This window comes from Chlorella variabilis, assembly GCF_000147415.1.
Source record: "Chlorella variabilis unplaced genomic scaffold CHLNCscaffold_2, whole genome shotgun sequence".
Classification (NCBI taxonomy): Eukaryota; Viridiplantae; Chlorophyta; class Trebouxiophyceae; order Chlorellales; family Chlorellaceae; genus Chlorella; species Chlorella variabilis.
In genome coordinates, this window is record NW_005435086.1 from 397,507 (window position 1) to 409,980 (window position 12,474).

The following is a 12,474-nucleotide window of genomic DNA, read 5'->3' on the forward strand; positions in this document are numbered from 1 at the left end:
TTGGGGGGGGGGGGGGGGCAGGGTGTCCACAAAGGCTGTGCGATGGTGGGTGGTAGCAGGCGGCTGTGCAAGGCGGTGCAACACGTCTCCAGGGAGGAGGCGGCCTGCTGCTGGGCCCACACCTGGAACACCTGCGCCAGGGAGTAAGCTCCCACGCCCTGCACACACCGTCCGGTGGGCAAGCAGGCAGCACGGGCGTTGCTACAGAAGCCAGGAAGACAAGGGAGAGCTAGGAAGCGCCGCCCAGCACCACCCAGCAGCGGGATGGCACAGCACACCACCTGCCTGCAGGAAGATGCCTGAGCCGATTGCCAGCGTGATGCCGGACAGAGGGTGGTCCAGCTCCGCCCACAGCGCAAGCGACCAGCCTGCACGCAGCACAGGCGGTGGCGAGGGACCGCTGGCTGGCTTGGCCAGGGGCCTGGCGCTTGTTGCATGGACGGCCTCAGCAGCACAGCGGCGTCTTCGGCAGATGCACACAGGCAGAGGCAGCCTGCCAGGGCATGCATTGGTATGCTATGCATGTGGGCAGCGCACCCAGGTACAGGTGGTGCAGGTGGCAGTCCACGCCCTGCCACCTCAGCACCAGTGCGCTGCCCCCCAGAAAGTCCAGCAGCAGCACGCGGCTGGCGATGTAGGTAGCAGCATCCTGCCACCGCCGCGTGCGCACCACGGCCGTCATGTGCCACACGATCACCGCCAGGATCGCCGCCATGCCTGCAGCTCGCGCATCCCGCCGCCGCGCAGCAGCACCAGCAGCAGATCAGCGTAGCGGCCCCCTTGGCGCTGTTCTGCCTCCCTGTGTCTGGCAGGGGCATGAAGGAGACTGTCATCCTCAGCCAGCAGCACAGCCCCACCAGCAGCTCACCCAGCAACCAGATGACCGTGAAAAGCAGTCCCCAATTGTCCAGGTGCGCCAGGTCGTGCTTCAGGGGCTTGATGTTGCTGCCGGGACCATGAGCAGCGCTTGCATTGTTGGGACACGTAGTGAGAATCACGGGAGCAGTACAAGCATGGTCAGATGATGCAAGGCACATTGCGCAAACGAGCATGGTTGTTGTGATGTGGGACAGAGGGGGCTGCTGCCAAGCTGGCCTGGCACCCGGGGCGAGCAGGCAGGTAGGCAGGGCTCGCCTGATTGCGCTGAACACTGGTGGCGTGCCCAGAAGGGTGGACCAAACATACCAGCGGCGCCTGCATGCCACGGGCAGGTCTGAGACAGCGTAGCAGCATATGTATGCTGCCAGAAAACTGCCCGTACGCTTGGGAGAAGCAATGGCGGCAACGGTGCAGCTAGGCAGCAGCTGGGCAGCTGCGGTCGTTGTTCCGCGCTGGTCCTCACCTGCTGAACAGCCATTTGAAGCGGCTCGGACTGGTGACCCCCACAAACCAGCCCAGCACCGCGCCATACATCCCCAGGCTAGTGATATCTGAGAACGCCTCTAGAAAGTCGATCTGGCGGAGGCCGTCGTTCGGCAGCCCCACCTGGCAGGCTACACGCTGCACGGCGTAGCCAGCAAGCAGCACCGCCAGCCACGACGCCTGCACACACATACATGCGGTCAAAGAAGAGGCCACAGCGCGCAGCTGACAAAAGCTGGAGCAGGCTGCAGCCACATAGGGCCAGGAAAGGGTCGGGGGTGGTCGATGTGTGTGCCACCCGCCTGCTCACCATGTGCAGGTATTGCTGGGAGTAGGATGCGTCGCCACGCTCCTGCCACCTTCGCCCACTCAGGCTACCGGCGTCGGAGCCATCGTCCAAGGGAGAAAGCAGCGGCTGCAGCGCAGAAGAAGCACCCAGGGGCCATGCCGACTGTGCCTCCTGCGCGCGGGTGGGGTGGGTCAGGCAGTGTGGACAGGTGTGGCGGCCATGCTGCCGGCCCACTGGCGGCGGGGCACTTGGCAGCACGGAGTGTTGGCCGATGTGGCTTGGAGGGATTGCGCTGCGTTGCCGAGCTGCTGTTACGTCCCGTTTGTCCCTTGATTTCAGCGGGCAGCGGGCAGTGCCCGGGTTTCGGTGATTGTCACCTGGTCGGGACCATCGCAACCCTGTGCACTCTCAGTCATGCTCAATGTGATGTGGACCGGGGAATTCGTGATCCAGCGCTTTCACCCGGTGTGCCAAGCAGGCGGCCGCCAGCTGGGCGGAGCGCAGGCGCCATCGTGGCGCACATGTGAATTGGCGTGCAGGCCGCTGCAAGCACTGCATCGTCCAGGCTGCAACATCCATCCCTTGCTGCATGGATGTACACGGAGCCTCCACTCTAGACGACGGCAGCAAGGCTTGCATTAACACACAGTGGGATGAAATCGACGGCAAACGGCATAGCAATATCAAGGGCAAACTAAATAGGGTGATTTTGTGCAGGTAACCTGTCGCATGAGAACGAAAGGAAGATTGCAGGGGAGACAGAACGCAGATTGAAGGGACATGAAAGTGCGCGGGAGGAGGTTGAGCGCTGGGGATCGTGGGTTGGGGGAATCAAAGCAGAGAAGTTTGGGACATGGCAATGGCGTGCAAAGCCATTGTACATATGACAAGGGTGGCAGGCTTGAGCAACAAGCGCCCCAATAATAGTAGGCAAGCGCAGGCTGGGAGTGAGCCCCAGCAAACGGGCATATCAATTTGGCGAGCACATCAGTAGGGATTGGGAGCAGTTTGTGGCCGACTCTTGGGAGACAGATGGCAGGGCAGGATGGAGAGGATGTGTGCTGAAGGTGGGTGGGTAAAGATAGCGGGGCAGCAGCGGAGCGGATGAAGGCATCCAGGCAGATAGAGGTGATGGTGGCGTATAGAAGGTGGAAAGGGAGCAGTGATGCCACATTGAGACAGCAGGCATCTGCCACCCTCAACTGCCATGCTGCGTGGAGGCAACGGCAGCGGTGGTGCCTGCTGCCGCACCCCTGGCTGATGCCACAGACGGCTGCTGCGCACTCGGATCAAGCTGAACCCCCAGCTGGAGGGTGCCTCCAGGCATGATGGAGGCATTGACATGGTTGCCGCAGTGGGGCCCCTGCACAGGCAAACCAGGCAACTGCGTGGGCGGGCGGCACAAACCGGCAGCACCCGCTGCGCCGAGACACGCCACAAGACACCAGCTGGAGTCACTGAGCGGCACGTGCAGGTCTGCTATGGGGACGAATGGCTCACCAGGGCTTCTAGCAGGCGACTGGAGTTGGCGTGAGGCTGATGCAGGTGATGGAGTCCGCGTGCAACAGCTGCGGCTCCCTGAACAGCCAGAACGCGGTGTATGGTGGCGCTCATTAGGAGGGCTATCGCTGCAAGCGTAAACAGCATGACGGGCAGCTCCCCGCGAGGCGGCCTCATTGCGCGGGCCACACAGGAGCCTGCACAGCCCGCCATCTGCCAGCCACACAAGCAGGTATCAAAAGATATCGATAAACACTGAATTGGTGTGGCAGCAAACAGCCGGCTGTCTCCCGCATGAGGCCTTGGGCGCGGTGGCGGCGGTACGTGCTTCGTTGGCCGCTCGCTTTTGCATCTGCTACTAGATCGCTGCCAGGCTGCAAACTCGCACTGGCACGCTCCCCCTGGCATGAACTGCGCTGCAGCTGGGAGCGTTGGGCAGGGGGCGGAGGGCGGCAGGCGACTTGGTCAACGGTGCAGGCTGTTGGGAGACGGATGGGGGACAATCGGGCGACCTCACTGCTGGGGGCCGGCTGGCTGCTGGCACCCTGTGTTGGAGAGTACTGACCGAATGCTTGCTCTTTGCAGGTGTGTCAACACATGAGGGCCTTCATCATCATCGCTTACCCGCGAGCCCAGGTCATGCAGTGATGCTCATCCCAGCGCTGGGCTACTCCTGACGGCAAAGCATACAGCCACCTTGAGCGCCTTGCTTGGTCGATGCCGCAGCAATCCTGCTTGTGCCACCGTCATGTGCATGCAAACATAAAACCAATGCCATTCCCGCGGCGGCAGGTCCTCACAGGGCGGACACAGGACGGTACGATTGGAATGCACCTGAAGCACCGTGCCTCCCGTGTGTACATTCCAATATCCCGTTTTGTTTTGATGCAATCAAGAACAGCACGCCTGCAGCCAGGCTGGAGAGTAGGTCCACTCCCGCACGCCATGCACAGCACTGCCGCGCACTGCCGCCGCCAACTAGGCACCCGCTGATAGCGCTCCATCCCCGGCTTCGCATTGGCACCTCCTTTGTTACGCATCTGATGTTGTTCTCTCCCCTCCAGAGGGTCTCCGCTGCCCACCCCGCCTGCCCCTACTTGCAGTTGGCCGCTGGGCCCGCTTGCGGGGCCGGGCCCGAGTTTTAGTGGCAGGCAGCATCCAGAGAGCATCATTACGCCGTCGTTGAGCGGGGCGCAGGCTTGACAGCTATCGCAGGGCGGAGGTCTCGATAGGCTATGCCGTGCCATTCTGATAGGCGCTAGCAGCAATGAAGGAGGCACTGAACAAAGCGCCCCAACCGGCGGTGCGGCAGGTGGGCCTCGCTGCAGCTCCCGCTGCCACCGCCCTTGCACCGCCGCTTGCCCTGCTGCCGCCCACTGCTCCGCGCTCCACCGTCAGCTCTGCTGCCGCTGCTCACCCTGCTGGTGCTGCCCCCAGGTGCGCGCCGTGGTGGTCTGCCGGCCGCCTGTGGCGCATGACAGCCGGCGCTTGAGCGCCGTCGGCAGCGCGGCGGCGGGCGGCGGGTTTGGCCTGGAAGAGCTCGACATTACCGACCCTGCTGCCGGCGGCGAGGTGCCGCTGGGTGCGCCGCCAGACGCCGACCCCATCCGCGACATTGCCGTGGGCAAGGATGCGGTGCTGCGCATGCCGCTGTATGGGCACCGCGGCGCGCCGGCAGCCGACCTGTGCCGGAGGGAGGTGGCGCCGCTGCTGGCGCGGGTGCTGGCTGGCGAGAGCGCAGCGGTCATTGCATACGGCCAGACAGGTGGGGGCGTGGGTGGCCGAAGGGCCGGGGCCGAGGAGGCATTGCTGCCTCTGCTGCCTGGGATGGGCAGCCCTGCTTGCTGAGGCGCGCCGCGCTGTGCCGGTCACCCGGCTTGCGGTGCCTTTCCAGGCACCTCCTGCCCTGCACAGATGATGCGCCCTCAGACGCTGCACCCTGTGCATGGCCGGTCTGCCTGTAATCACAAATTATTTAATCATCACCCCACCATTGCAGGCAGTGGCAAATCTTTCACGCTGGGAACGCAGAAGTATGAGGAGGGGGAGGGCCCAGATGAGCACTCTGGTGTGTGCCGCTGCTGCTGCTGCTGCCTGACGATCGGGCACAAACAGGAGAGTGCCGCCCCGTGCCAGCCGTGCCGCGCCCACCCCGCCGCACTCTTGCCCCCTCTCCTCCCGCCCGGCGCGCAGTGAGCTCCTTCTGCGCCCAGGGCGTGTTTGCCCTGGCCCGGGAGAGCGGCGTGAAGGAGCTGGAGGTGTCGTTTGCCGCCGTCGAGGTGCGGCGTACTTTTGCCTCTCCTCCCTGGCACCTCCTCGCCTGCTTGCCTGGGCGGCTGTGCGTCTGCTGTCTGCCTGGGTCCCGGACCATGGCGGGGGCACGTGTGTACCGGTGGTGCTGCGCGGCGCGCATGTGTGGCCCGCCAGCTGGCCTGCCTATGCCCTCCCTTGCATTGCCCGCTCGCCCACCCTGCGTGCGCTTCCCCCACCCTCGAGCCCCTGCAGATCTACCGCGAGGGCCAGGGCTCGGAGCGGCTGTTCGACCTGCAGACGCTTGAGCGCAAGCGGGTGGAAAGCTTCGAGAAAGACGCCAAGTGGGAGCGCTCCACCTCCGCCACAGACCTCCAGGTGGGCCCCAGAGGTGTTTGCCGGGTGAGGCAGGTGCAGGGATGACGGTACCGGGTGCCCGCCCGGCTTCCCGGCAGCGCCGCAAACGTGGCGAGCCAGCTCCCTCACCCGCTGCTGCCTGCCTGCCTGCCCGCGCACCCCCACCTGCAGCGCAAGCTGCTGTATGCTGCGTACCTGCGCAACACCGACCGCACCGACGGCAACGCGCGCAGCAGCCGCTCCCACGCCATCTTTGTCATCCAGGTGTGCTGTCTTGCAGAAAGCAAGAAAACATGTGCCCGTGGCCTGGCAGCTGCTAAGGCCAGCACCACAGGCATCAGTGATGGCTGCCTCCTTAGGACCGGCCGCCCCTTGCCGAGCGCAGGTTCAGTTCAAGCGGCGGCAGGAGGAGGGCGGCGCCGTGCAGCGCATCAAGGCCCGCCTCATGCTCGTGGACCTGGCCGGCTCGGAGCGGGCCGCGCTGGCGCAGGCTGGCAGCGCCAGCCAGAAGCAGGTGAGGGGGCGATGCTTTGAAAACAAGGGAGGCATGGCAGCCCCCTGAACAGGGCTGGGCATGCGATGCAGCCCTGGCCACTGCCGCCTCCGCCCGGCCTGCGCTGCAGGGCTCTGGCATCAACGTGGGACTGCTGTTCCTGGTGAGGCGCTGCCTTGACCTGCCCTTGCTGCCCCATCCTGCCCCAGCCGCCCGCCCAACCTCTCGCTGCCTGCCACACCCCAGCCAGCGTGTTTCCCTGCTGCCATGCCTCAGTAAAATACTACATTAGACCCCCACCATCCACCCCGCCCATGCTTCTCGAAAGGAATGGTCCCTGCCTCCTGCCCTGCCTACGGTCCTGCCCTGCCCTGCCTACCTGCCCTGCCTGCCTTCCCTGCCTGCCCGCCTGCTGCAGGGCACGATCATCAAGGAGCTGGCTGAGCGCGGGGAGACCCACAACTACCGCAGCAGCAAGCTGACCTGGCTGCTGAAGCCCGCGCTGGGCGGCGGCAGCAGCGAGGTGTCCAGCAGCTGCAACACGCTCATCCTGGGGTGCATCGCGCCGCTGGCGCTGCACCTGGGCAACACCAGCGCCACGCTGGAGTGAGTGGGCTGTCTGCCTGCCTGCCTGTGGCGCGATGGCGGCGCGGGTGGGGTTTGCTTCCCCTCTTTTGTTGGAAGGCAGCTTGCTGCGGCTTTCCCTCTGCTGGTGTGTTGGCCGCATGCCCGTTCCCCTTCTCCTGCACCTGCCTCTTTCACTCGCCTCTCGCTCTTTCTTGCTCACCCGCCCGGCCCTCCTGCCCGCAGGTTTCTGCGGTCGGCGGGTATGGTGAAGAACGTGGTGTGCGCTGACGTGCAGATGCTGCGGCAGCAGGAGCTGGCAGCGCAGGTGAGCGCTGCCGTGCATGCGCTGCTCCGGTCATTATTGCGGGCAGAGGCGGCCCCTGGCATGCGTGTGCTGCGCTGTGGCGTGCACCATCTGCTGCTTGCCGCAGCCTCGCTGCCGCGCTCCGCAAGCGCAGCAGGCCGCCCTGTGCTTGCCGTGATAGAAATCGTTTCCTTTTCCTGATGCTCCCCGGCGCTGGCAGGTGGAGGACCTCAAGCGCCAGCTGCGCGGCATGCAGCTGCAGCTCAGCCAGCAGCAGATGCACCAGGGCTTCGCGGCACCTGTCGAGCCCGGCCCCGCCCCGCTCTCGCCTCCCTCACAGCATGAGGAGGCGGCGGGCGGCCAGGACAGCCCACACCAGGCCGCCGCCTCCGCTGCCGCTGCCGCGGCTGCTGCTGCTGCTGCTGCTGAGGCAGACGAGCGGGTTGCCCTTTTGGAGGCCAAGCTGGCAGCTGCACAGAAGGAGCTGGTTGTGCAGCGGGACCGTGCAGACGCGTATGAGGCGCTGCTGCGTCAGCAGGAGAAAGCGGGAGCCGCAGCTGCCGCAGAGGTCGCCGCCGCCAGGGCTGCCCAGGCGGCAGAAGCGCCAGGTGCCGAGGCGGCAGGCGAGGGCGGCGATGCCGGAGAGCTGCCAGAAGCTATGGCCGCCAGCCCCAGCGCCGTGGCTGCCGCCCCAGGCTCGTCGCCAGCGGCCTCGCTGCCGCCATCAACCGCCGTGGCTGCGGCGGGCGGCGTGCATGCCACGCCTGCCAGCGGCCTCGCCGCCGGTCGCCCCTCAGCCGCCCTGCTGGCCGCCTCGCCGCTGCTGGCGGCGAGCCGGGAGGTGGCGGAGTGGGTGGCGGATGCGGCGGCGGCGCAGGCGGCGACGCCGCCGGGGCAGCGCCTGCCGCTGCTGGCCTTGCTGCCTGGCGTGGAGGACATCTGCGCTGAGCGAGAGTCGCACATGCAGCCTGAGGAGCTTGCTGCCCTCAGGGTGAGGTGAAGGGGTGTGGTGGTCGCGGGGCAGGCTTGCTCGCAGACAGCGGTGGCAGGACAACGGGCAAGCAGCGGTGGCCCACTTTTCCTGGCAGGCGCCTGCGCTCACAGGGTTTGCATGCTGACAAGGCGTGCCGGGGCGCTGTGCACGCTGTGCCCGCTGCCCTCCCTGCAGGACAAGGTTGAGCGGGTGCTGGGCGGGGCGCGCGGCGGCGACGACCGCGCCCAGGCGCTGGCGTTTGCAGAGGTGGGAGGGGCGTGGGGCAGGTCAGGTGGTGGTGGTGGTCAGAAGCTTTTTACCCCCTGCTTCCAGCAAACACGCATGCCATGCCAATCTTAGAGGCCGCGCCTATGTGTCGACACCCCACCGCACCCAGCCCCACGCCCACCTTGTCCTCCTTGCGCCGTTTAGTTATCCAACCCAGTTACCCAGCCAAACCGGTGTGTGCCCACCCCATCTGTGTGTGCCACCTGCAGGCCGCCCTCTACTCCGTGCTCGCCTACAACGCCTGCCTGGGCGGGGCGGTGACGCGGGCGGAGGATGCGGGGGAGGACCTGGCGGCGGCGGTGCAGCAGTACGACCAGGAGTTTGGCCAGCTGTACCAGGAGAAGGTGGCGTACATGAAGCGCACGGCGGCGGCAGAGGTGGGTGTCAAATATTCATTTCAAATAGTGTGTGTTATGCGCATTATGTGTGCATGTGTGTGGTGGTTGTGTTTGGGAAGGGGTGGGTCGCTGGTGTGTCCCATGTGTGTGTGCGCGTGTGTGTGTGCGTTTTGAGCGCCAGGGCAGAGCGCGGCGAGGTAGGCGGGCTGGCCAGCGTGTGCCGTGTGAACCTGGCTGGCTGCTGGCTGCTTGCAGGGAGGGCTGGCCCAGTACGAGGCTCAGGTGGAGCACCTGCAGGCGCGGCTGGCGGCGGCGGAGAAGGTGGGCGCGTGTGGGTGCCATCCTGGCCTGCCTTGGCGGCATGCTTGTGTGTGTGTGTGTGGGCACGGCGCTCAGCTCGCTGCCAGCTCCCGCCGCGTGCGTGCAGGCGCTGCAGCAGCAGGCAGAGGCGCAGCAGGGCACGCCCGGGCGCTGGGGGTCCCTGGGGCGACTGATCAGCGGCGGCGGGCGCTCGCCGGCTGGCGGCGGCGGCGGCGGCGGGCCCGACTCCCGCCGCTCCTCCCTCACAGGCTCCCCCAGCACCTCTCCGCGCTTCTCTGGCGGCGGCAGCGGCCACCCGCAGCAGCAGCTGTTTGGCTCGCCCTCGCCCTCCCGTCTGGGCCAGCAGCAGCAGCAGCAGCAGGAGAGGAAGCAGCAGCAGGCGGGCTCGGAGGAAGGCGCGGGGGCAGCTGCAGGCCGGCGCATCACTGTGGCGGCCGTGCAGCAGACAGAGTCGGCGACGGCGGCGGCCGCCGCGGCTGTGCTGGCCAGCAAGCAGAGCAAGGCGGCCGCGGCGCTGCTGGCTGGCGGTGCGGCAGCAGAGCAGGATGGGGGCCCGCTGATCAAGGCCGTCGGGCTGGCCGCCACGCCACCAGCGCCTACTGCACAAGAACAGCCGCAGGCGCTCCCCAGCAAGCTGCGCCTGCTGCAGCCGCAGGCAGCTGGTCGGCCGCAGGAGCAGGCGGCTCAGCAGCGGGAGGCGCAGCAGGAGCCGGAGCCTGCGAGCGGGGGCTGCATGCTGCAAGATGGCGAGCAGCCAGTCTCGGCAAGCAGCGATGTGGAGACTCCTCTGGAAAGCCCAGAGCTGTCATGCATCGTGGCAGACAGCACTCACAGCAGCGCAGGCCTGGAGGGCCCAGCACCGGAGCCAGCAGCTGCAGGGGCTGCTGCCGTGGCGGAAGGCGGGCAGCAGGAGGGCGTTGCTGCAGCTGTAGCGCAGGCGGATGTAGACATGGCAGAGGCGGGGAGCGAGGTGCAGGAGCAGGCTGCTCAGCCGGCCGAGCAGCCGCCGCAGAAGCAGCAGCCTGGGCAGCCCCCGGCGGCGGCGGCCGCACAGCAGCAGCCAGCGCAGGTGCCAGAGTGGCTGAACATGAAGGTCTTGGTGCCTGCGGCGGCGTTGGGCCGCAGGGGCAGGGGCGGAGCCGCCTCCCGCGGCTACCAGGAGCTTGATCTGGACCCCCACACCGGCACCTTCTCCCTGCCAGACAGCGAGGCCCTTGTGGACCCACTGCCCGGTCTCCTCAAGGTGAGTGGTTCAGCTTCAAGCTTCTGCGTTCAGCATTGCCCATTCGAGTGTGCGGCACCCGCCAGGCCGACAGCAAGCAAGCGGGGGATGTGTTTAGTGGCCTGTTTTTGTTTGATTGTTTTATCAATAGATCATTGCGCAGTTTGAGTTTCCTTGCTTCCCGGCCCCTGCTGCCGCAGGCGATGCCGGCTGGCGAGCCCTGGCAGCGCGGCGTGCTGCTCAAGGCGCTGTCGCCCGCCGGCGGCCAGTTCCGGGCGACGGGCGTCACGCTGGAGCGGTGGCAGCAGCGGCGCATGCTGCGGGCCGGCCGCTGCCACTTCTGCTGCCTGTGAGTACCCGCTCGCCTCCCTCCATTTCCCGCCTCCCCTCCTGCCCTGCTGTCGACTCCAGAGCTGGCGCCTCTGCTGCTCCCTCCCCACCGCTGCATGCCTGACCCTCCTGCCTTGGCTGCCGCCGCCGCAGCGAGGCGCCCGACCCCGCCCTGCGTCACCCGGAGGCGGCCTTTGCAGCGCTGCGGCTGTGCGGCGACTGCCACGCGACACTGGAGCCTGACTCGTGGCGCACGTGAGCTGGGCCCTCCCTGGCTGGGCGCCGCAGCACTCCTTTCGTGATAAGGCGTCGCTGGCTGGCTGCGGCTACCACGCAGGGCTGGCGCCACCCGGCGACCGGTGCCCGGTGGACTTCCCCTGCCGCGTGCGTGCCCCTGCCCTGCCAGACCTCACTGGGGCCGCGCTGTGCTGCTGCTGGCGGGACGCAGGGGCGAGGTGTGGAGGTCGCAGGACCCTGCAGATCCTGGATACCAGTACTGCCTCATGTGTGGCGGCGCAGGTGGGCTGGGCGGGCGGGCGTTGATCGGAATTGGCGGGCATGGGCAGCAGGGCGGCGGTGTGTGGCATTGGGCGGCATTGTGTCACTGGGCATCGGTTCCAGTGTTGCTAAGCATTGGCTTAAACATTGGCCATGCGTTGTGCCTGGCAACGCACGCCGCAGGCGTGGGCTGCACCGAGCATCTTGTGATGTGCGCAGACTGCCAGCAGTGCGGCTTCTGCACCGGGTGAGGCCGGAGGGGGGCGCCGCTGCTGCTGCCGCTGCTGGGTGGTCGGCGCCGGATTCCCCTTCATATGCTTCTTCGTTCTGCTTGGCCCCTGGCAGCCTTCGGCTGACAGGCACTCCCCGCGCTCCCTCCCACCTGCCCTCCTCCCTCCGCGCCCTCCCGCAGCTGCCTGTGGCGCTTCTCGGGCGATGATGTGGCGGCTCTGATGCGAGACGACGCCCCCTTCACCTGCCTGCTGTGCCGCCCAGAGCCACGCCTGCAGCTGCTGTATGCTGAGGATGCCCCCCCAGGCAGCCCGCCGGCCCCGGCACGCCGCCGCGGCACGGGCCGGGACGGCGGCGGCAGCCGGGGCGGGCGCGGCAGCCGGGCTGCCAGCCGGGGCCCGGCGGCGGAGCCTGCGGGCGGCCGGGGGCGCGGCGGCCGGCCGCGGCATGCGGCGCAGCGGGAGCAGACTCCAGAGGAGTTCCGGGATTGCCATTTCATTGTCGATCTCACTGGCGGCAGCAGCGAGGATGAGGAGGAGAGCAGCAGCGCCGCCAGCAGCAGCAGCAGCAGCAGCAGCAGCGGTGAGGAGGCGACGGAGACGCCGCCTCGCCGGCGGCAGCCGGCCTCGCGGCAGCGGCCGCCCCGGGGCGCCGATGCGAGGGGCGGCGCAGCCAAGGAGCGGGCGGGGTCGCAGGCTCCGCGGGGCCGCAGGCCGGCCGGCGGCGCCAAGGCAGCGGCGGGCTCGGCGGCGGCTGCAGCGGCGGCGGCGGTGGCAGATGCCATTCAGGCCCGCAAGCGCAACCGGCTGCTGGCCAAAGGCGATCTGATCGACTCGCCCGGCACCGACGGCGAGCGGCCCGCGCTGCAGCGCCAGCGCATGCTGCACCAGCACCAGCATCGGCGGCTGCAGCAGCTGCACCCGGGCGGCGACGCCGCGGGCGCGGGCGCTGCAGCGGCCGGCGGCGGCGGCGGCGTGTCGACCCAGCCCAGCCTCAGCACACAACTCAGGGACCTCCTGCACCTGTGAGGCCACCTAAGAGGCTACCTTAGTTACACGGCAGCGTCTTGCTGCCCGGCCTGTTACATTGCGCTACTGTTGCATTGCGCTACATGTTTGAGGTTTTCAGTGTTTTCTTTACCTTTAACCGAC

The 12,474-nt window shown here is 67.4% G+C and overlaps 1 protein-coding gene across 1 annotated transcript; it reads left to right on the forward strand.

Annotated features, from left to right (window-relative positions):
• Positions 1-4,418: 4,418 nt before the first annotated feature.
• Positions 4,419-12,351, forward strand: CHLNCDRAFT_49810 (hypothetical protein; the record flags this gene model as incomplete). The annotated part of the gene is made up of 20 exons (XM_005851037.1): positions 4,419-4,463; positions 4,589-4,916; positions 5,151-5,219; positions 5,345-5,430; positions 5,657-5,779; positions 5,930-6,022; positions 6,144-6,272; positions 6,382-6,414; positions 6,670-6,857; positions 7,062-7,143; positions 7,343-8,113; positions 8,291-8,362; positions 8,593-8,760; positions 8,977-9,042; positions 9,149-10,285; positions 10,465-10,613; positions 10,748-10,849; positions 11,001-11,113; positions 11,276-11,339; positions 11,505-12,351. The coding sequence occupies 20 exons, from the start codon at positions 4,419-4,421 to the stop codon at positions 12,349-12,351; spliced, it is 4,665 nt and encodes a 1,554-aa protein (XP_005851099.1).
• Between the last annotated feature and the right edge of the window lie 123 nt (positions 12,352-12,474).